General features: G+C 40.2%; 3 protein-coding genes and 1 pseudogene across 13 annotated transcripts in view; 2 read left to right on the forward strand and 2 right to left on the reverse strand.

Moving 5' to 3' along the window:
- On the reverse strand, positions 1 to 2,084 carry LOC120112186 (pentatricopeptide repeat-containing protein At3g48250, chloroplastic-like; annotated as a pseudogene).
- A 1,792-nt stretch (positions 2,085 to 3,876) lies between these two features.
- Positions 3,877 to 24,004, forward strand: part of LOC120112181 (putative ribosome biogenesis protein RLP24) — a 30,079-nt gene continuing 9,951 nt past the window's right edge. The window contains exon 1 of the mRNA XM_089926953.1: positions 3,877 to 4,015. The gene's annotated coding sequence lies outside the window, so the exon portion shown is untranslated. The remainder of the gene's footprint in view (positions 4,016 to 24,004) is intronic.
- Positions 3,896 to 8,477, forward strand: LOC120112185 (putative ribosome biogenesis protein RLP24). The gene is made up of 5 exons (XM_088709813.2): positions 3,896 to 4,015; positions 6,453 to 6,563; positions 7,526 to 7,639; positions 7,742 to 7,878; positions 7,996 to 8,477. The coding sequence occupies exons 2-5, from the start codon at positions 6,483 to 6,485 to the stop codon at positions 8,162 to 8,164; spliced, it is 501 nt and encodes a 166-aa protein (XP_088565939.2). The 5' UTR covers positions 3,896 to 4,015; positions 6,453 to 6,482; the 3' UTR covers positions 8,165 to 8,477.
- LOC103723161 (pentatricopeptide repeat-containing protein At3g02490, mitochondrial-like) lies at positions 11,825 to 23,943 on the reverse strand. Of its 11 annotated transcripts, none has more exons than XR_015972654.2 (5): positions 22,193 to 23,937; positions 17,243 to 17,654; positions 16,617 to 17,162; positions 12,914 to 13,020; positions 12,479 to 12,805 (listed from the first exon to the last, which is right to left on the reverse strand). XR_015972654.2 is itself a non-coding variant. In XM_039130938.3 (3 exons), the coding sequence occupies exons 1-2, from the start codon at positions 23,154 to 23,156 to the stop codon at positions 12,950 to 12,952; spliced, it is 1,035 nt and encodes a 344-aa protein (XP_038986866.2). In that variant the 5' UTR covers positions 23,157 to 23,943; the 3' UTR covers positions 12,013 to 12,142; positions 12,914 to 12,949. The 11 variants fall into 11 exon arrangements, 4 of the variants coding, with proteins under 4 accessions (XP_038986866.2, XP_088565941.2, XP_088565942.2 ...); XR_015972653.2 differs by having other exon boundaries at positions 22,189 to 23,937; XR_005513691.3 differs by lacking the exons at positions 16,617 to 17,162; positions 17,243 to 17,654 and adding an exon at positions 11,825 to 12,142 and having other exon boundaries at positions 12,746 to 12,805.

Raw genomic sequence — 24,004 nt, forward strand, 5'->3', positions numbered from 1 at the left:
TATGAAAAGTGTATCCAGATTTTGCATAAAAAACAGATTAAACAGCTACAAACTCATCCACTATTCACAAAAAAAACAATACATTATACCAGGTAAAGATAGACTACAACATTAGTCTGATCATATCATCGTGCATGACAATGACAATCCATCAAGGCCTAAAACTGGCATTCCCAAGGCCTTCATGAGTTGTTGGACAAGTAAACTCAAGCAGCATTCCCAGCTTTAATAGAACTAAAGAGCTTAGAGATCTCACCATGCTCACAGATATAGCGAGGGCATTTAGAAAGTAAATCTTGAGCCTCAGAATACCTGCCTTCTTGGAGGAAGGACTTGAAGACGTGTAAATAGGTCATAGATGACGGGTTGTTGTTCACTGTTAATGCTTTCAGAAAATCCCTAGCATCCTCAATTGTCCCATACTTGGCTATATAGGGAGGAAAAGGGTCTGCGAAAGGAGGAAACCTATGGCTCTTCATTGAATTGAGAACCTTCAATGCCTCTTCAAGCATTCTTACACTCAGTAGTTCTTGGATCAAATACTTAAAGGTAGCCTGCCATGGCCTTACATAGGTGTTCATCATTTCAACAACTAAAGTGTAGGCACTATCCACCCTTCTCTTACTACACAAACCTTTCACCAAGACATCCAGAACATCAGCATCTGCTTCATAATTTCTTTCAATCATCTTTGTCAAAACTCTAAGGCCTCATCGACCTCACCTATCGAACAATGCCCTTGAATCAAAGCGGTCCAAGTCATAAGGTCAGGAACGCAACCATCAGCTTCCATGTTGTCCAAAACCTTGCAAGCCTCATTCAATCTCTTAACCTTGCAGAGTCCATAGACCAAATGGCTATAAGTGATGCTATCCGGTTCATAACCTGCAAGCTTCATCCTCTTCAAGATCTCCTCAGCTTCGGCGAACCTCCCAATGCTGGTCAGCGACCGATGAATCCCATCATAGAGGACCTTCGACAGTGAATACCCAGCAGCCTCATACTTCCTCACAACTCTAAAAACTAACTCAAGGTCCGCTCCACTCCGTGCAATCCGCCTCAGAAGCACACTGCAGTCCTGAATTGCCGGCTTGTAGGGGCCATCCATCATGAGCTCATAGAGCTCCACTGCTTCCCTCATCATCATAGTCTTCTGAAACCGCCTCGAGAGCTTTACATACGTGTCCACATCCATCTCATGCCCTTCGCCCTTCATCTCCCGAACCAAGCTCCAGAATTCTCCAATGGAATCCTCCCTTCCAAGAATCCGAGCCATAGCATTGTACGCCACCAACCCGTGCTTGTACCCCGGCCTCTGCCCCGCCCATCGGAAGAAAGCCAGTGCCTTTGAAGGGAAACGTCGCATTATTCGAAGGACCTTCGCGACCACAATCTCCGACAACGACAAATTGAGGTCTTGCAATTTCTTCTCGACCGCCTCGCTCCATTCCTTCGAGCCAAGAATGAGTTTGGCGGCGGAGTCGATGGCGGCATCGGAGGCGGCCTTCGCCATGGCTCGGGAGTAGAATTGGGTCAAGGCGGAGGACTCCGCGGCCATCTTGTGCTTCTTGAAGTTGGCGAGGAGGGTGACGTACGTGCGCCGGTCGATGGTGTGGCCGGCGTCGTCCACGGACTTGAGGAAGGCCCAGAAATCCTTCATGGAGTCCTTGTGGCAGAGAATTTGCAGCACGAGATTGTAGGTGAGGTGGGCGGGCTTGAAGCCACACTGGGACGTGATGCGGTTGAAGAAGGCCAGGGCCTTTGGGGGACTTTTGTCGAGCTTCTTGAGGACACGGAGGATGGATTCCTGGGTTGGAGGGGAAGCGGGGACCGGGAGATCGGAGTCCGGGGAGACGGCGGTGGAGAAGTTGGGAGGAAGGGCGGGGGGTTTTGGGGTCGAGCGAAGGAGGGAGTAAAGGAGGGGACGGAGGCGAGCCGAGGACATGGACGCGATGGTGGGCTCGAACGCATGCGCTATTTGGCTATCGAGGAATGAGCGAGCCCTCAACACCATCCAGCCTCTTTCAGCACGAATTTTTCAGAAAGGCTGTTGCATTAGCATCAGAGTTCATCACGATCACGAATGAAGCTTTTAATTCCAAGACAGCGTTGCTTTGTTTGGGCGCCTCCATTCCCAGGGATCTTAAAAATCTCCGTCCATGGCTCTGTAAGTTAAGTTCGTTGCTTTTGCCCAGGCCTAGCTCGGCACAAACATCGGGCTTATTTTTTTGCTTTTTCTATTTTTCCTCTGTTATTATAAACTAAGTGTAATATCCAAGCATGTATTCAGAGAAGCCAATGGAGCGGCCGACTGGGTGACTGCTTACGCGGCTCAGCACTCCGGGTACACCCTCTGGTCAGGGATGGAGGAGCTGCCTCCAACACTCCGTGAGCTAGTATTTTTTGATTGTATTGGATGTATTCGTACATCTTGTATAAAGAACCCGCCAAAGCAGCAAAAAAAAACTAAGTGTAATATAATATATTATTATTAGAGTGGATCATAAACTGACTTGGGTATAAAAAAATGTCAAATTTTAAATAGATTTAATTAGAAACCCGACTAAGAATGAATATAGTTTAAACCTGAAGTTTGGCCCATGATCAACTCTAATTATTATTTCATTGTAATATATAATTAGTTTATATATATATATATATATATATATATATATATATATATATATATGATCTTGGGCTAGGTCATGCCATTTTTTAATTTTTTCTAACCCAGTCTGATTTTTAAATCGGGTCTTTTTTTTTTTTTTCCGGGCTTGTCCTGCGAGCCTATTTTTAGTGTCCAAGCAACTAAATTTCGGGCAAGGCAGGTTGATCTGGGCAAGCGACCTAGCTTGTGATCAGCTTTATGGACAACCTATATAATGATGCAGCTATTTCGATGACTGACCTAAGAGCATCTTGGGAGGGAAACAATTAGGTACGACACACAATGTAAGCAAATAAGATGCGGCTTGAAGGTGATTCTGCAACGCTTCCCTCCATTTGGAAGCTAATCCTCATCCTCTCTTAATGGATGCATGGCTTGACAAAACAGTTTGTTTTCTTTCGAGCTGCTCACATCCATAGAGAAACTAACAGATTGGTGGACTAGGTTGCAATTAAATGCTAATTATAATATTTCCATTCCATGGATTAATGACTTATGAACTGCTCTGAGGGATCTTTTGATCCTTTTGGTTGTGCTCATACGCGTGAACAAAATAAAAATAACAATAAAAGCGATCAATATAAAGAGAGGAATACAGAGCAACATAGTAAGAGCTGTAAGGGGAAAAACAATCCAAGAGCAACAGATCAATGAAGTAAAAAGAGAAACCCTTTTTTTTTTTTTTTTGACGTGGCTAGCTTTCATTTTTAGTTCTATTTTTTATTTTTGATGAGAAATAATAACTGTATTGCTATAAACACACACACCCAGGGAGAAGATAGAATGAAAAAAGATTTGGTGGGGATAGAAAGGGGTAGCAAAATATAACCCGATCCGCCAATCTGATTCATGTTCGACCTGTCATAAATAGGTTTGAGTTTGGCCTAAATAGATTTGGGTCGTAAACAAATTGATCTATTTAACATATTTATTAATTAGGTCGGATATAAATTTTATATGTCTAATTCGTTTAACTCATATAATCTATTTAACTGTTGGGCTGATAGATAAGGGATACAACCCATAAGGCCCAGGGCCGGCCAACTCTCCGCCTCGGCCCGATTTCAGCTTGAGGTCCACCGAGTTCTCACTTCTCCTTAGTTAGGGTTAGGTTTTGTCATTTGTGCGCCGCCTGAGCTCTATTCCCTCCCTCCCTCAGTGTCTCTCTCCCCTCTCCTCTCCTCCGGATTCTTCGCCTCCCCGTCGACGGCGACTGCGGCGGCTCGACGGGTCCTGAGAACCAAGGTTGAACGGAAGAGGTCATAAAGAGGACCTGGTCTGGGATTTCTTTGGCTCCCGTCGCCTTCCCTCTCATCTACGCGAGGTCGGATCCTCTGCTCTACCAAGGTAAGAGTTCCTCCCTTCTTCTATTCTCTGTGGGGTTTATCCTAGCTTCTTCTTGTAGATCGTTATCCCCACCTGGACGGGGACCCCTCGTCGCCCTCGACACGTACTCCCATAACCCCGATCTGGCGGGTTAATTACCAGCCATCGAGCCTCCATCTCGCTCTCTCGGATTCCATCCACGACGAATCCGTGCCCTAAACCTAAATCCACCTCCCGAGATCTCATCCCATCTCTAACCTCCGCTGTTCCATTCTTTCTCGGTTAAAAGAAAGCAGAAATAGGAGGCTCAGTCGGTTCCCACCGCCAGTTTGTTTTTTCCAATTCTTGTTCCGACCGGCAAATCCGCCGCTCTTTTCTTCTTTTCATCACCAGCATCTCAATTTCTCGTTGTTTTCCCCTTTCCATTTTATCTTTTCTTTTCATCACCAGCTTCTGTGATGTATCAGTTCCGAGTTCTAAATCTTAGTCTTTAGCAATTCATCTTAACAAACATAGCTTGCAAATTTGAATAGGCACTGGGTTTTAATGGATCGATTCGAAATTGATATCCCTTGTAACTTTTGAACATAGAAGGTAGTTTGGTGTACAACTCTTTTGATTGCTTAGTTCAGTATAATTCAGATTGGATTTTGCATTCAGTTGAGCTTGTCCATTGATGACGAAGGGGAATTTTATTGCTCCTATGTGAATGTGCTCGCTTGGATATGTCTTTTTTGCCTTTACTGATTGTTATCTTTATGTATGAGCAAATGTCTGTAACATCAAAAGAGCATATGCCATACCATGGTCTTGTAGTATAGATTATAGACAAATGTAGGTTGAAGTTTTAGCTTTGTTGCTGCATTATATTAGTTAACATGGGATGCTTGTATAACCTTTTCTTTTCTTCTTTTTGTTGGTTATATAACAAAAAAAAAGAATGATAAAGTTTTTACTTAGGGAAGAGGCACTGGTGTTTTGCTGTCCATCTTTTTGTCCTGCCAAGATCCAATCTTATTGCTGTTTTTCTTGAGTATGCTGAGAATAATGCTATAGTTAGGAGGCTGAATGGGTTGATCTTAGGCTCAAGAAATATCATAAGGGCCTGTATTATTCATGTTGTTTTAAATAGTGGGAGAATATTTCTTTGCCCTAGACCAGGATTCTAATAGAGACATGCAGATGTTTGTCTATATGTCTGACATCGGTTAGAGAATTCTTTACTTTTAGCATTAATGCAAACCAAACTGTAATTCAGTTACTTGTTATAAGGCAAACTGTCTTGTGTTCATATAGTTAATCAACCAATATTCGAGTCTTTGTTGGAGATTTAGCCATCTAGAGTCAATTGGTAGTGAAACATATACATTTGTAATCAGCAAGTCCAATAGTTAACCCCCCCCCCCCCCCCCAATGACCCCTCTTCTCCTTGTCTCTCTTCTGGCTACATGTTCTAGCAATCTCTAAGGTACTGTTGGATGCATAGTTTTACTAAAACGTGTAATAAACATTATTAAAGAATGAGTTTTACTTTAAAAGGATATTTGGTTCGAATTTCCAAGACATGTTATGATTTTTAATGACATAATCTGACTACTATGAAAAACCAGGGGACCCTGTTATCAGAAAACAATATTTCATAAAATGGATTTACTGATGCAGGATCCATGATTGTTCATGATTTCCTTTCTTACTCACCTAAAATCCTTGCTTTCTCCCTAAGTTATCTTCCTTTTCATCCCAAAACCCTTGCTTCCCCTCACATACCTCATATCTTCGACTGTAGGATTCACATATCCTTTCTTATGCTCCAAACATTGGCAAAGATCAATTCCAGCAGTATTGATTCCAACTTCTATCGAAAGATTAGGCACCTTGATATTTATGATTACATATTTGGAGCTCAAGATTAACGTTTATAAAGTATGCATTTAGGGTTCAGATTTTGTTCTATGTGAAATATGCATTTGGAGATCAGGTTTTGATCCTTCCACAATATGATCTCTAGGAAACATGCTTTTATGACTGAGTTCACGAAATTAGCTTTTTTTGATTGTGTTTGCTCCTAAATCTTTGCTGCTACTTGTCTTGCTTCTTCAATTACTTGAATGAATGAGTTCTTGGTTGTATCCTCACCATCTCCTTCTCACCCCCCCTCCCAAAAAAATAATCTTAACTTTATTCTTTGGCCGTTTTATGGTTTACGGTATCAATGAAGTTCATCTCTCTCCTCTATTTTTGACTCGATCATCTTAGTTCTTTTTTTGGTTAAATTTTGAGTACTTGTTCGCATTAGTCAGGCTTTTAACAGCCTAAGTTTGATGATAGTAATCACCCTGTATAGCACTTCCTTCTTGCTATTTTATAATCATGGTCAGTAATAACTGGACGATGATGGAATCAGATGATGACTTTTAATAACTTGTCTCATATATGATTTTGTTCTAACTTATTGCAGGATATAATTAACACTTGACTCAAATACAAAATGAGATTAGAGAAGTGTTGGTTCTGTTCCTCAACCATCTATCCAGGGCATGGTATTCAATTTGTTCGCAATGATGCAAAGGTAGGCCCTATATCTCTGATAATTTCCTGTAATAATATTCTAAACTCTCTTTGTTCCAAAGAGAAGTTGTTTTTATAGATTGGAGTTTTTTATGTTCTTGTATGTAATATGCTTCACAAATCTTTATACCAGACAAAGATTTTCATGGTTTCTGGTCTCAGAATGCATTATTAAGTTAATTTTATATAATAGACTTTTGATATTGCAAGTTTTTGGCTTGGGGATCATTTAGTGATTGTATACTACATCTTGCTATACGTATATATGTAATCTATCAATTATCATAGTCTGGCCTTAACCCGGCCTTGATCTAACCGTAATGCATTCCTCCCCTTTTGAGGCACATATTCTTCCGTAAACTATCGGATTTCCATTTATCAGAAAGTGGTGCTGACAAATTAACTATAGTCTATCATTTTAATATCATTAATTTTTGATTCCTGTGTTGTATCATGAGCAATGCTACATATATTATGTCTGTAATGTGGCGTAATACAAATTTTGATATAGGGTAGCATATGTATCCGATCTTGCTAGGTAAGGTGAATTAAAAGGGTATCAATTGCAAGGCATCCAGGCAGCTGCTTTGCATCAGTTTGTAATTAGATCGGTATATTTGAATGAGGAGTTGCTGACATGGAAGTAACATTTAAAATTGACCGGTTAGTTAAAGTAGCTTATCATGTGAAGGTTAAGTAGATATAAGATTTTTTAGCACTCTAACAGGGATATATTTCTGATTTAGATAAAAATGTCAGCATAGCAATGACCCAAAAATAGGCGAAGCCAGTATGCTGCACTTGACCGCAAATATAAACCATATTTTATATGTTTGGGTTTTCATACGTTGATGGTTTGGTTGGTTTGTCAAAAACTTTTGCATGTATGAGCATGGTATTCTTATTGCCTAGTACATTCTTTTTGGCCCCTATGATAGTATTTTGACCAGCATCTTTCTGCAGATCTTCCGATTTTGCCGATCCAAATGCCATAAGAACTTTAAAATGAAGAGAAATCCTCGCAAGTTGAAATGGACAAAGGCATACAGGCGATTACATGGGAAGGATATGACACAGGTAATAAATGTGGCAGGAGCATTAATCTTCCCTATACATCTTGTCATGGCCCTTAAGTTGTTTTAGTAAATCCAATGTCTAATGATTGTCATTCTTCTCAAGGATTCGACCTTTGAGTTGGAGAGGAAACGCAACAGGCCTGAGAGATATGATAGGAATGTTACAGAGAGCACACTAAAGGCCATTAAGAAGATTGACAAAATCAGAGTGGCTAGAGAGGCTAGACACCATGCTATGAGGTGGGTTTCTTCTGCAACATCTAGTGTACTGTCAAAAAGATGGATGTGCTGAAATCATTTTCGCTTATACCATAACTCTTCAGTACATATTCTAATATGTTATGGAAATTTTCACAGGATGAAAGGCAAGAAAGCCATTGAGCAGCAGACAGCAGCTAAGGAGTTGGAGCAGAGTATTCATTTGGTCAAAGCACCTGCTGCCCTCCAAGAGGATCCTTCCCTCACTCTTCCAAAGATGAAAATAAAGGTTTCTCAATCACAAACGGAGGACCGCATGGAAGAATAATGTGAATGCAGGCAATCCTCTCACATGGTGGCATAGAAAACTCAATTCAACACCTTCTTATGCTATAATTAGTTTATTAATGGTGCCTGTGGTTGGTAAAATGCAGTCCTTGATAGGATGGAACGTTAGATAGATTTATCCGCTTAGCTGAAATTGTCATGTCTGTTTTGACAGCTTGTTTTATTATTTGTTGTGATAATGGAAGCTTCAAGAAGGGATCATATTCGCTGGTACATTGGACTTGATGAAAATATACCTGTATTTTGCATGTTATTAAGCATCGAGAGAATAGTGGTTTACTGGATTGCTATGATTTGCAAGTGTGGCTTCGTTTTGTTGGCTATGAATTCACTACTGTTGAGTGCAGCATGATTTGCATCCTAGACTATAGTAGTAGGAATCTTATGTTTAGAATGCCGCACCTGCATTAGAATCTCTAACTAAACTTGCTTCTATTCTTGTTATGCACTTCTTATTTCAATTTTTCTTTGAGGGATTTGTTTTTGCACGCAAACCTAAGTTACTTTCTGAACTTGCTTGCAGTTTATGCAACTAAATTTTAGATTATCATTGGACTATTTAGGAGTTGCTAGCTTGCTGGCATGATGGTTATCATGATTTTAGTAATAGTGATATACAAGAGACTCTTTTACACCAAGTTTGAAAGAATCAGTTTCTGAAGACGACATAATAGTCGTCTCAATTGCTGTGATTAGTTTCATTTTCGAATGACATGATTGGTTAGAATAGAGACATAGCTGGTTATGTTTTGGACACTTCTAGTAATTCTCTTGAGTTGGCTTTGTATATCTTGGCAACTAGACAAAGTCTTGAAATTGTTTGGCACACTATCTAAAGGACTAGGTTCTCCTTTTTTTCTTTTTTTTAAAATCTGGGATAGGTAGAAGTTCTCAGACTTTCTATGGCAATGCCTAGATACTTCTTAATAAAAATGTGCTAAATTAGCCCAACAAAAACAAAAAAAGTGGGGTTAAATTTTTCTCCAATTCTTGGTAGCTCCAACGAGTAGTCCAGGATTCAAAATATTAAGAGAGCAGTGTTATTAGCAGCTATGTTGTGTGTTGCGAGCACTGTTATGAAGCTTACTATTTCCATGACACTTCTAAAAGATGCACTCTACTCAGTAGTATCCAGACAATAATATGCCCATCCATGACATCTCTGATCAAATATATGTTCTTCATTGTTTAGTAGCTTGTGCTACATACTATGACAACCAAGCATCACAAGATCAATGCTTTGCGCATAGAATGGAGATGTTCTAATTCAATTGAACTAGGATTTGGCCCGCATAATCGAAAATGATTCTTTGATTTTTGTATGAACTACTGAGCATGTATGAACTGCAAACATACCGCTTGCTCGCACGTGTATGTTTAGCAATCTTTTTTCAATGATCAATTGCTTTTATTAAAATAATCAATTTTCTTTATTGTAGAAATGAAAATATAAATATATCTCATCCTATTTTTTGATCTTTTTTTAAAAAAATTTATTATTTAACATAATCTGAATTTTCTCCAATCCTCTCTTTCTAGATCCTCCACCCTTCTGTTCTGCTGAGTTCGAAGCTATTGCAGCATTGGCACTCAAAATAACTTCTGGTCTTTGCCTAAACTGGCTTTGTGCTTTACAATTACATGCTTAATCCTGAGATTTTTTCTCAGGACCTCATTGTTTCCCTTCTGTTATCCCAGCTTACTGAAAGCATTGGGTTGGTTAAATTTGAAGTGAAGAAGCGCAAATTCCTTCTTGTATCTGCACTGGAGTTCTATCTGAAAGGAGAATTGAGCATTGCAATGGACTCCATTTTTGTAGCTGGCTTGGTTTCATCGCTTCCTTCAGGACTCATTGCCATGGAATTGTTAGTTGACGATGATCTCTTTTTCCTCTCTACATGAAAAAGGGAAGGGCAAAGGCCCCACAGTGTTTAATAAGGAAGCCAAGTACAAGATAGTTTAAGGTGGTATAGGAATATGAGGATTGGAACTAGGGGTGGCAATCGGGTCGGGTCGGACATAAACGGGTCGGGTCAGATATTAAACGGGTCAGAAAAATATAAATCTGAATCCGACCTGTTTATTAAACAGGTCAGAAATTACAAATCTGAATCCGACCTGTTTATTAAACAGGTAACCCGACCCGACCCGTTTAACCTGTTTAATAAACAGGTCGATTAAACAGGTCGGATTTGCCCTTCTAACCTGTTTAACCAAATAGAGAGAGAGAGAGAGCTGGGAGGGTGGGCCGGTCACCTGCTCACCCTATCGTCGATCTCGACAGACACGGCTGCCGGTGGGTTGCCTCTGGCGAGAGAGAGAGAGAGAGAGAGGTGGGGCCGTGGACGGTTCGATGGAGAGGTTGGGCCGTGGGGGGTTCGACGGAGAGAGAGAGAGAGAGAGGTGGGAGGTTCGACGGAGAGGTGGGGCTGTGGAGGGTTCGACGGAGAGGTTGGGCCGTGGGGGGTTCGACGGGGAGAGAGAGAGAGAGAGGTGGGGGGTTTGATGGAGAGGTGGGGCCGTGGGGGGTTCGACGGAGAGAGAGAGAGGTGGGGGGTTCGACGGAGAGGTGGAGGGTTCGACGGAGAGAGAGAGGTGCCGGCTTCGATAGATCAGGCCTGCCTCAGGGATTAGGGCTTGAGGAGGATGGACTGGTGGTGGTGGCGCCGGAGGAGGGTTTGGTGGTGGGGTTTGTAGGGTGGGGGGAGGATAGGGGGAGTGAGGCATACCGATTGAGAGGGCGCCTCTGAAGTCATCGGCGACGAGGTCGGGGGCGGCGATCCTTGGATCTCAGCAGAGAGGGTGAGGCCGAGATCGACGACAGCGGAGATGGAAAGATCGAGGTCGGCAAGGCAGCGATTCGAGCAAGGTCCGCCGCCACCGCCGACGGAGCAATGGCCTTCTTTCCCATCTCTTCCTCTCTCCACTCCCTTGATGTGCAATCGTTGACCTTCCGAGGACTTGAGCGCGGCTGCGGCTCTGCGAGGGTCTTGAGGGAAGACGGGAGCGAAGACGGGAGAGGAACAGTGAGGGAACTAGGGAAGAGGGATCGTATTCGTGTGAAATCGGGCTGAGGCCATGTGCATACGGCCCATGTGCGCGTGCGGCAGAAAGTTGGGCCGGCCTGGGCATTGTCTTCTGGCCTTTATCTACTAGCCCAACAATTAAACAGGTTATACGGGTTAAACGGGTTGGACGTCTAAAACCCGTATCCGACCCAATTAATAAACAGGTTAAACGGATCAACCTGTTTACGACCCGAACCTGTTTAGGCCAAACCCAAACCTGTTTATGGCGGGTCGAACACGGGTCGGGTTGGCAGGTCGGGTCATATTTTGCCACCCCTAATTGGAACCTGAGTTTGTTGACATCAACGTCAACATTGTAGAACAAAGCTCTCTCATTACTTTTTTCTTAGAATCAGGAGGCAATGTTAGTTTGGAAGTTTGAGTTGGGTTTTATGTAATACAATCATGCAACATTAGATGCATAATTTTGGATTCCATGAAAGTGGATCTATTTGCTTGGGTGATCTAAGTTTTAGCTTTCAATTTATTTTTTCCATTTTAATCACCTGAAAATTGTGAAATTTTCATTAAGGCAAAAAAGAAAAACCCTCTCATTGACTAGGCCTTGATCATTAGGTCATTATCAACTGACATACAGGCATTTCCCTTTGCAGTTGTAATTCATTAGAGTGGTTAGCTGCCCACCATTGCAGTTTGCAATTCTGTCTTCTAAACTTCAAATATGCTAAACTTTTAACATTTTTCCTTTTAACAAAGATAAATTTAAGATTCAATAATAATAATAATAATAATAATAATAATAGTAATTCAGAGCATCATGAATTTTGCCTGCCAAGTGAAAAATAGTTCATCACAAAACTGAAAATTTGGAATTGGTGTTTTCAGAGCTTCACCCTTGTATCTGTTGTTTCTGTGCCCCATCTGCATTCCTAAAATGATCGATATGAACAAAAGAGTCAGATGTTGTATTAGTAGCTGAAGAGGAACTACTATGCAAAACCAGAATGTCATGGCAGCAAAATGGAATACAATGCACATGCTATGTACATTCAACAGTTCTCTTCAGTCTTCATCTTATATTCCCTAACACATCATTTAACATACATGATTTTTGAGGCAGAGGCCATGTGAAAAAATGCTGCAAAATGTTGGCTGCGATGAAATTATGGCATGGTTCTCAGCCCATTTAAGATACGGTGCTATATGGACAAGTCAGGAAATTAACTAAAATTATTGCTATTTGAATAAACAACACAAGATACATACAACAACAAATTCAATAGGCCATCCAATTAGATGTCCATAATTTACACATTCATGAAAAATAGAAGCATAATCTTTTAGCAACTGTGATATGCCTCGCCCACCGCTAAAGAACCCTGGAATCTCTCACATTATTGGATCACAAAATTTACTATTTTCAGTGGATATCTCCTCTATAGCTTGCCAGTAATGGTGTCCCAATATAAAATGACAATTTAAAACTTCCAGCAAATGCAGCCAAAAGTTGAAGGCTATTGTAGAAAACTTACAATTAACTCACTAATAACTGACTGGATATTGAAATCGTTCTCTCAGCAACTTAAAGAAACCTAGACAGAAAAGAGAAGTGCTTGCCAATTTAATTTTGATGCAAAAGAAAGCAAGAATTTAAACATAATTAGTAACAAGACTGGAAAATCCATGGTTTAAATTCTTACTGGAGTAAACTTAGGAGGGAACAGATTGTGCAGCTCTTAGAGATATCCCTTTGTAATCTGTTCTTGCAATTCTTGAAAATTCCATGCATCATCAACTGAATATTCCCCTGTGAAAAATGAATGACATGTGAAAATGGCAGTGTAGGGTTCCCATGACATGCCATGGTTTATCACAAGATATAATGGAGGAGATGGTTCTCACAGAACATAGCATTAGATCAAATCTGTCAAGTTGAATCTAGGAACGAAATGATAGAGATGCATTTGGGGATAAAATTTATCACCATAAAAACCATGACTTAATAAACATGTTGCACTACAAGGATCAGTAATACTAATTCTTAAAGCGGGATGGATAGGCATGTTTTCAGCTCCAAGGACATAGCAAACCACAGTATTACCATAGTTTCTTCCAAGGATTCAATTCCCAACGGGACATCCACAAAATGTCAGAATGGAAATTACAAATGGATGGGTGCAAAAGAAAATTACAATTAGAATGTGGAGGAAAAAACGAGGGGTCATTGCTTCGTGCAATGGTAAAAAGCTTGGGTTGACAAATGTAATGACATAAGGTTCAAGTCCTGGAGCAGCCACTTTGGGCACAAGAATGCCAAAAGTTAGGACTATCCCTAGTTCGTCCCTCCCAGGACCTCAGATCACCGGGAACATAATTGGGTTATATCCCTTCTAATATGGAGGAAAGACAATCATATGCTGTTCAATGTAAAAAGGCATTCGAAGAGCAATAAGATTTATACCTAAAACATGCTTATGCATGAGCATGTCCATAATTTCCTAACTCAGATGCAAGTGCAGGAGAACAGAAGACGAGCATTCACATGAGATGCAAATGTGCCAAGGAAGAATATGCATGCATGCGTGATACTATAAAGTATAAAATAAAAGGCCATTCCTTTGGCAGTTGTATTCAAGAAAAATATAAAAAGCTGGGACCAACTATAATTGATAATTGCATTCGAACTAAGGTTAAGTTTTGATAGAAAATGTAGCAATGAGAACCTGGAAAAAACTCTCTGCTTTCCATAGTTTACATGAAGCAATTAAAAACCTGATAGATTTTATGGGATTATATCATAAAACAATAGATATCCAAAAGAAGGGCTAGTGAATATAATGGAAAGAAGGCATCCGCCCATAACTTTGACCTGCATAAGAATTCCAGTGTCATAAGCACTAAGAAGGCCAACTTCATTTTCAACTTGAAGTTCACAAAATATAGCAAATCTTAGATGAACATAGCATGTAGTACATGGTGTTTTGTTATTGCAAAAAAAGAGTTAAGCATTGCCAGTGGAAGTCAAATATGTTATACCAATAACGATAGAATAGTTTAATCCAAATAAAAGCTCCTGAGTCATCATAAACATTAAGAAGACCAGCATGACTTCTGACTCTAAATCCTTAGATGTGACAAACTTTAGATAAGTCTATGCCTCCAGACAAATATAGCGCATATCACTTTTTTTTATTGCCAAAAATGTTTAGAATGGTCACAGTTCAAAAATAAAACCTTCATTTTGTGCAAATATCATTACTTCTAAATACAGCTCCTACAACATAATATAAGATGAGAAATGTACACCTCTATTATTGTTAGATAACAGAGGATGACATAAGCAACTAAAACTCACAAAGAAAGAGAAGGCTAAAACTGTCCCCATCTACTGGAGAACTAGAATCACAATATGATCTGAAACTACATAGGGCATGTTAAATTATAGTAGTTTGACAATGATATATTATCAGCAAGACTCATTCTCACTCTTCTAGCAGGTAAAAAGAAAAGGCATAATCTGGAGAATAATTAGCTTAAACTATATCAATGAGATTTGAGTGGTAGAGAAGAAATCTTAATTGTGAAAAGTTGTGCAACTCTCAAACTAGTAAATGCTTAATTATAAAATTAGACCCATTGAAAACATTGGCAAGATATTTGCATCTCATATACATTAAAATCAATCTATGCTGATGAGATGAATCGGTCACTAAAAATTCAACATCTGGCTCGACCATTTGGAGGTTTCAGATTGGAGTCAGCGTCGGAGTGCCATCCAAAATTATTTTTCTGCCACTCAAATCTACCAACGTATGGCCATAGAGGTCTGCAGTGATCTTATTCGGTCTCTCTAATTCTCTCTAAGTTGATTAAGAAAGTTTCCACTTCGAGTGATAAGATTCGAGAAAAGCAGGAACGAACAGATGGAGCCCAAAAGAGAGCCGGTGCATGAGCCATAAACTCCAGCCTACCACTAACTCAACATCTAGGTTAGACCGGTTCCCAACGACAGCAATATTATTCCTACCTTTGACTAATTGTTCATTTCTTTCCAACAAATAAGATGAATTCAGGGCAACAACATGGTTATAATTCCCAATTCATGGAATGATCTTATATATGTAAACCTAATAAAAGAATAAACCATGAACCTCGTAATATAATATTATGTTAATATTTAATTTTTATTTAAAATATCACTATGTTATTATATTATAATAATATAAAATATTATATTACCATAATAGTAAAGTAATAATAGTTAGATCACATCTTGATGCAAAATGACTGGAATTCAAAATTCATAGTATATTTTAGTACTTTCTAATCTAAGCATCATGTGGGTACAAAAATAAATATTTTTAGCAGCATGATACAAAATATATCTATATTCAAAGATATGTATATTATAATCAATAAAGTAGATTATCAACATGTATCCTATCTTGTAATTTAGCATACTTAATGTAATTGATATTGTTCTTTTGTTTTATCAACTAAATGCAAAGGTTAGAAGCTACTAAAATGATGTGAACTTTGGTTTCTAAATATTCTTTTGTAGTGTAAAATTATTTTTAACAATATGAATTTTCAGTTTGAAGGATGCATCATTGAATTTAAAATTTTTAAATCTTTTTCCTAAATATTTAACATAAAATATGATTTGTATAAAAATTGCACCACACGTTTTAAATATAAAATACTATTTAAATTATGAATAAGGATTATATTTGGATCAAACAAAAATTAAATGGGCTTACATCACCTAGGCATAGCTAATACTAGAAACTTACATTATAGAATTTAGCCCATTATCCCTGATTTGACCAGATAGTCAGGATTACCCATGTTTAAGCAAGGATAAACCCCCATTACACTGTTTCAAAACCGAGTCATACTAGTACTCAGATTGCAGACAAGGATGCTCATATTCCAAACAAAATTCTCCTCTCACCATGCCTCCATTTTAAATTCTCAACAACCATGAAGCAACCCCTTTTGCACTGTCCAATGAGATTTTATCAATTGCCCGGCAACGAGGCTACCAGTAGATCACCTGGTCTAGTTTCTTTCTCACCCGTCTTCTAAAGTATTTCCTCATGTTCAGATGTGTCTCCAGGTAATGGCTTACTCTAACCTCTTGCCAATTTCTATAGCAAGAAGGCTTGCCAATTGGTTCAATCAAGAGTATTCTCACCAGGTATGCTGCAAGCAGCTGCTGCTCTGTTAATAATGGTTAACAAACTCAAGGACATCCATTTTACTAACTCTGCAAAGCTGTTGTAACAACCCAGGATCTCACCCAAAATGGCTAGCCGGAAGTTATTATTTGAATTCCTTGATCCTGTATAAGAACCTGTATCAAATAATCCATTCGGAAGGAATAAACCCTTGAACCCATACCGTGTTATGATCCAGATAAAAAAGGTCACTCTCTTCTCTTTTCTGCAATACATATAACATTCATATCCACAGGCATGAAAGCGATGAATCAACCACCTAAGATTTGAATCATGTCACTCCATATGGCAGCTTTGATCATCCATCCCTGTGCTTGCATAAAAACCTCAAAACAGACAAGCCAAAGAAGATAAATTAGCAACTGTTACACAAATCACAGACTAAGAGACATAAACAACAATAACCATCCCCAAGTTGTGGAGTCCCAAAGAGCTAGAATCTTGCCAGAGGAACCTTCCTCAAGAATGATACTGAATTTCTAATCATCACCAATTGATCTGAGAACTCCCAAACGAATTCTCTAGTAAGATAAGTCTCAAGCAAAATAACAACATTGGGCTTATGGACATTATACTACACCTCATCAGAATACTGGCTTTAATATGCACTACTAACTTCACCTGCCTAACATTTCGTATACAAGATGGTATATCCAGCTCTGTTCTTTGAGACACTTCTATCTTCTATTCTTTCTCTTCTTGGCCTTCCCTGCCCATGTACATTCAAAAGCTCAAGCCTTATACTTGCAGACAAAGTCCAATTTTCACTAAATGAACAAAAACCTTCACCTTTTGAATCTCGACCACCCTCGATTGCAGCAGCAACATCATAAATTGCCTTCTTTATTACTTCATACTCTTCATCAAATCTTAAACCGTTTCTTTTCTTGTCTTTTGATGATATTGCAGATAAGGAAGGTGCTTGGGATTCTCCTTCAAATGAAATTGCTGGTTGAGTGGTATCATTGATTGTATTATTAAATTCCTCCAGAATAAGTTCATTTTGAGACATCATATGATCAATATTGTCAATGTTGTCCATAAGGTCTACACTTTCTGACCTAGCCCATCAGCATGCTCTCTTCTCTGCAGTTTCAAGTTCTAACAATTGATCCTGCTGCTTTATCTTTTACAAATAGCTGCAATAACTTGTCATGGTTAGTCTTAGCCGTAGTCATCCATCATTTTGTTGCAGGTTTTGCTGATGACATGAAAAAAAGGAACAAATTACCAACACATATAACATGATTTGGATAATGTTAAAGCTCGTAGCATTCGTTAATTTCTTTTTTGATGGATCACATAACATTTCACATGGTATTTCTCTAAAGCCAAGCCAAGATTTTCAATCAATTCATTCACAACATTTTCATATATTGCTGTTGTGGAAATGGTCTGTTTACTCTGACGAGCTCCTTCCAGGAAAACAAGCCCAAACACCAAAGTATGGAAAGCTAGAAAAAACATTGTATAATTTCTGCATCTTCATTCTCAATTATGCCTTTAAAGCTAGCTAAAAGTGCACTCCATAAACTTCTCATGTATTACCTGATAAGGTTCCCATTTTACAGCTTGAATTGTAAATTGGCCCATTAAACAATGACCTCTGTAAGGACCCGTGCAGGCATGTGTTTAGTCCTATATCGGTTATTCGCTGGATAGATCTTGGGTGCTTATACAGAATTAAAGAATCTAAATAATACCTTCCGGCTAGCCTTTTTGGGTGAGGCTCTGGGTTGTTACAAATGGTATCAGAACGGACCTGATCCATAATCTATGTGGACTATGGAACACTGCAGCACGGATTCTTTGAGACTGACCATGGGCCGATCATGGTGCTTGTGATTAGATTTGAATGGATTCGAACCCTTAGCCTCACGAGAACAACATGGCTTAAATAGGGGGAGTATATAAGGACCCATGCGGGCATGTGTTTAGTCCCATATTGGTTATTCGCTGGGTAGATCTTGAATACTTATACAGAATCAAGGAACCTAAATAATACCTTTCAACTAGTCCTTTTGGGTGAGGTCCTGGGTTGTTACAACCTCAATTAACACCTAGATATTCCACCTAAGGAACCTCCAGTCCGCAATGGTATATGGTAAAAATTCAGCTTTTTTCACTAGAAGAAATCCCTGCAAGTGGCATCGAGAGGAACAAATGATCACCCAGTTTATTCTTTATGTGCGAGAACAGAAAATTGGATGTACCATGAACACCGATGAGAAGTTCAAGCCAATAAGCAACAACACCATATTCTCCACTAAACTAACATAATAGTTTTTAAGAGGATGAATGTTAATGGATAGTTGTTTACAAGAATCAAGATGATGAAAAGCCTAACTATACTCTTCAAGCTCACCTTTAGTCCAATATTTGTCCGCACGCTATTCGATTTTGGCCTGAACAACAATTAAAGTTGTCATTGAGTTGTAGCATGCACAAAGCTTGATCCATGTGGGGTACAACCAAAAATCCATGGGAGTAATATTGATGAGGGATGAAAGGTGTGCAGGTTGATATGCTTTCTTGAATGAAATGATCTTTTGTAGCTAATTGATAGATGCTATTGAGCCATCATTCAATTAAAAGAAGCTAATGTACCCATTTCTTTTGCTAGAACTAATTAAGCATCATAGTTAATTTTCCGAGCATCAGATGAAGACCTCAATTTCGTCATTTCTCAGAGAACGGTGCCTCGTACTCATATTCAACTTTGCACCCTGAAAAAAAGAACTCCTTCCAAAATTGATTGCTGATAACCAAGGTCAGCAATTCCAGTAATGGATATTGTATCGGTACCTTATCAATTTGGTACGGTACGGCATGGTATGATACACCACTGTACCAAAATAGTTTTCTAATCATTTTTCTCAATTTTTATCTTGGTACACCTCGATATGGATCGGTACACGCCTTGGTACGAGCGGCACGTGGCTTGTACTAACTTAAAAGTATATTTCATACCGATTTTCTCTCGGTATGATATGGTACGTTCCGTCCCGAGCGGTATGAGGTGGTACGACAGACCTTGGTGAAAATTGTTTGGCAACCACTCACTGTATATCATGGCAAACCATACAGTTAAAATACCATCTACAAACAAATGGGCAACGTTGATGCAATATAAGGATGGGATACTAGGTAGAAATATGCCTATTTACTGAGACAATCCACAACCATGAGGATTGTAAATCGTGCTTTTATCTATGCCTAAACACATCTATCCTGGAAAAGGAACTAGAGGGTCAGGTTTGTCAATGTCTTGCCTTTGTTCCACTCAAGATTTTGCATTTTCCAACAACATATTGCACTTTTCTTTTTGGCACTCTTATAGTAAAAAACTCAAAGATCATATGTAGCACATGCCACATCCTACATTTTAAGATACATTTCATAGGATGTATGCACATTACTCTTCCATCAGTTCTATAACTAGTGCTTCAAAAGAGATGGACTTTCACAATATTTCCAATGATAATGTCGATGAACTCAGGTTCTAAATCTTATCATGGTTAAAAACATTACTAATGTATATTTGTTAGATGGAATATGTGATATTTACCAAATTTCAAAGTTAAGGAACACGCGAAAAAGCACACTCCCCTTGCCTTGATAACAAACCCAACGCTAAAAAAAGACCTCCTACACGCACGGGAATAAGTCCAAACACAAGCCCCAAAACCTTTATCCATCTTATTTCACATTATTATATTAGATTTTAAAGAACTTGGGAACAAAAACCATGAGGCTTATGAGCAGGGGCGGCTCAATACATTCTGGGGCCTAAGGCGAATCCAATGAACGAGGCCTTTTTTTTAATATTTTTTTTAATAAATATAAAATACTTAAAAAAATATATAAAAATAGATAGCTATCAAGTACACTATTTTAACAAAGATACATGAATCTAACAAAGATAGACAAAAAGCCTTTTTTATTTAATATAATTCTTGAATGGAAGCACATAAAAGTAATTATACTAAATGAAGGGCCATGAAACTGATTAAATAACTGAGATAATGCTTGGCAATACTGTTTACCATGTCAAGCAAGAGCCAAATAGGAAAAGGTCATCCCATGGCACTTCATAGTCAAGGTAAAGGAAAGAATTTTTCCATAAAGGAACCTCTCTAAGAAAAAGTAGGGTCATTATGGGAAATTCACCCCATCCCACCATCTCCCCTTCAAGTAAGTACCCAAGCGGCAACTGCAACATCACAGCACAGCAGCCATTAAACCCCCTCCCTCCTTTTCTCTCTCTACCACCCAAGAGGGGAGAAGAAACCGAGAGGAGAAAACTAAAAGAATCTCCACCCTCGAAGAAGTCCATCTCCAATCCCCCTATCTTTCTTCCGGATGGCCCAGCTGGATCAAGAGTAATGTGAGGGAAGGAAAACCAAGACCAAAACCAAAAAAGAGAAGGGATGAAAGATAAGAGTGGCTTCAGGCGTCTATCAAGCCAACCAAATCCCTCCTCTCTCTCTCTCGCTCTCCCTACCCAAAACAAAACTACTGTCCCCAACATCCCAAATTGCCCCTCTGCAGGCCAGGAAACTCTCCACCTCCTTTCCATCAAGGGAGAAGACTCGTAGCCAGCCCCAGATCGGGGCCTTTGCTTCCTTTTGGTCAGCCTCCCGGGGGCCTTGCATTAGCCCGGGGCCTTAGGCGACCGCCTCAGTCGCCTAGGGCCCGGGCCGGCTCTGCTTATGAGCAGCACCAGAAAGCTTACTCTTCTCTTCATCAAGAGTGATAGAAGCCTTGTTTTTCACCTCAACCCTTTTAAACACTGATTTAATAACTTAATATACAGACTTCCCATCATACATATTTAGAGTACACGTGCAGAAGAACTCGAGAGACTCATCAGCTCATAACAGTTCTCCATTATTCCATTTTAGAATGTTAAAAGATCTTCAGTTTACAAGTACTTGTTTTAAGAACATAAAGAGGGCCTGCAGACATGATTTAATGCTTTTGGGGAAAACAAAAAAAACTCGACTAAGCCTAGGGCTTCATAAAGATTATAAAGCAAAGGGGGCTCTCGATAACTTTGAAAATCTATCATGTATAATACATTTGCAGAAGCAGTTTCTAGAAGTGCAATGTTAGACCTTTTTCTCAGGCCTAAAAATCTCCACAATGACTCCTTGGAGCCGTAAAGAGAATCCAATGACTAGTTAGAGCATAAAAGAGAATCCAAAATTATTGACCACAATTTGTGATCATTGTCATCTGTAGATTCTTTCCGAACACAATGCTAATAGGAATCCAGGTCAAGAATCACTTTCGTTGCAAGGTTATTTTCCAAGTCCTGGGAGAAAAAGATTCATATTTTGCTTTTTATATAATGCATATAGAATGATCACATAAACCACAACCATAATCATCAAGCCTTATCACAAACAACTATTCAGGGTCAGCAGAATGTATGAAAAGTGTATCCGGATTTTGCATAAAAAACAGATTAAACAGCTACAAACTCATCCACTATTCACAAAAAAAATACCAGGTAAAGATAGACTGTAACATTAGTCTGATCATATCATCGTGCATGGCAATGACAATCCATCAAGGCCTAAAATTGGCATTCCCAAGGCCTTCATGAGTTGTTGGACAAGTAAACTCAAGCAGCATTCCCAGCTTTAATAGAACTAAAGAGCTTAGAGATCTCACCATGCTCACAGATATAGCGAGGACATTTAGAAAGTAAATCTTGAGCCTCAGAATACCTGCCTTCTTGGAGGAAGGACTTGAAGACGTGTAAATAGGTCATAGATGACGGGTAGTTGTTCGCTGTTAATGCTTTCAGAAAATCCCTAGCATCCTCAATTGTCCCATACTTGGCTATATAGGGAGGAAAAGGGTCTGCGAAAGGAGGAAACCTATGGCTCTTCATTGAATTGAGAACCTTCAATGCCTCTTCAAGCATTCTTACACTCAGTAGTTCTTGGATCAAATACTTAAAGGTAGCCTGCCATGGCCTTACATGGGTGTTCATCATTTCAACAACTAAAGTGTAGGCACTATCCACCCTTCTCTTACTACACAAACCTTTCACCAAGACATCCAGAACATCAGCATCTGCTTCATAATTTCTTTCAATCATCTTTGTCAATAACTCTAAGGCCTCATCGACCTCACCTATCGAACAATGCCCTTGAATCAAAGCGGTCCAAGTCATAAGGTCGGGAACGCAACCATCAGCTTCCATGTTGTCCAAAACCTTGCAAGCCTCATTCAATCTCTTAACCTTGCAGAGTCCATAGACCAAATGGCTATAAGTGATGCTATCCGGTTCATAACCTGCAAGCTTCATCCTCTTCAAGATCTCCTCAGCTTCGGCAAACCTCCCAATGCTGGTCAGCGACCGATGAATCCCATCATAGGGGACCTTCGACAGTGAATACCCAGCAGCCTCATACTTCCTCACAACTCTAAAAACTAACTCGAGGTCCAGCATTCCACTCCGAGGAATCCGCCTCAGAAGCATGCCGCAGTCCTGAATTGCCAGCTTGTAGGGGCCATCCATCATGAGCTCATAGAGCTCCACTGCTTCCCTCATCATCATAGTCTTCTGAAACCGCCTCGAGAGCTTTACATACGTGTCCACATCCATCTCATGCCCTTCGCCCTTCATCTCCCGAACCAAGCTCCAGAATTCTCCAATGGAATCCTCCCTTCCAAGAACCCGAGCCATAGCATTTTACGCCACCGACCCGTGCTTGTACCCCGGCCTCTGCCCCGCCCACCGGAAGAAAGCCAGTGCCTTTGAAGGGAAACGTCGCATTATTCGAAGGACCTTCGCGACCACAATCTCCGACAACGACAAATTGAGGGCTTGCAATTTCTTCTCGACCGCCTCGCTCCATTCCTCCGAGCCAAGAATGAGTTTGGCGGCGGAGTCGATGGCGGCATCGGAGGCGGCCTTCGCCATGGCTCGGGAGTAGAATTGGGTCAAGGCGGAGGACTCGGCGGCCATCTTGTGCTTCTTGAAGTTGGCGAGGAGGGTGACGTACGTGCGCCGGTCGATGGTGTGGCCGGCGTCGTCCACGGACTTGAGGAAGGCCCAGAAATCCTTCATGGAGTCCTTGTGGCAGAGAATTTGCAGCACGAGATTGTAGGTGAGGTGGGCGGGCTTGAAGCCACACTGGGACGTGATGCGGTTGAAGAAGGCCAGGGCCTTTGGGGGACTTTTGTCGAGCTTCTTGAGGACACGGAGGACGGATTCCTGGGTTGGAGGGGACGCGGGGACCGGGAGATCGGAGTCCGGGGAGACGGCGGTGGAGAAGTTGGGAGGAAGGGCGGGGGGTTTTGGGGTCGAGCGAAGGAGGGAGTAAAGGAGGGGACGGAGACGAGCCGAGGACATGGACGCGATGGTGGGCTCGAACGCATGCGCTATTTGGCTATCGAGGAATGAGCGAGTCCTCAACACCACCCAGCCTCTTTCACCACGAATTTTTCAGAAAGGCTGTTGCATTAGCATCAGAGTTCATCACGATCACGGATGAAGTTTTTAATTCCAAGACAGCGTTGCTTTGTTTGGGC

The sequence above is a fragment of the Phoenix dactylifera genome, chromosome 13 (genome assembly GCF_051530095.1).
Source record: "Phoenix dactylifera cultivar Ajwa chromosome 13, Ajwa_hap1_PhDact_Kaust_v1.1, whole genome shotgun sequence".
NCBI classification, from domain to species: domain Eukaryota; kingdom Viridiplantae; phylum Streptophyta; class Magnoliopsida; order Arecales; family Arecaceae; genus Phoenix; species Phoenix dactylifera.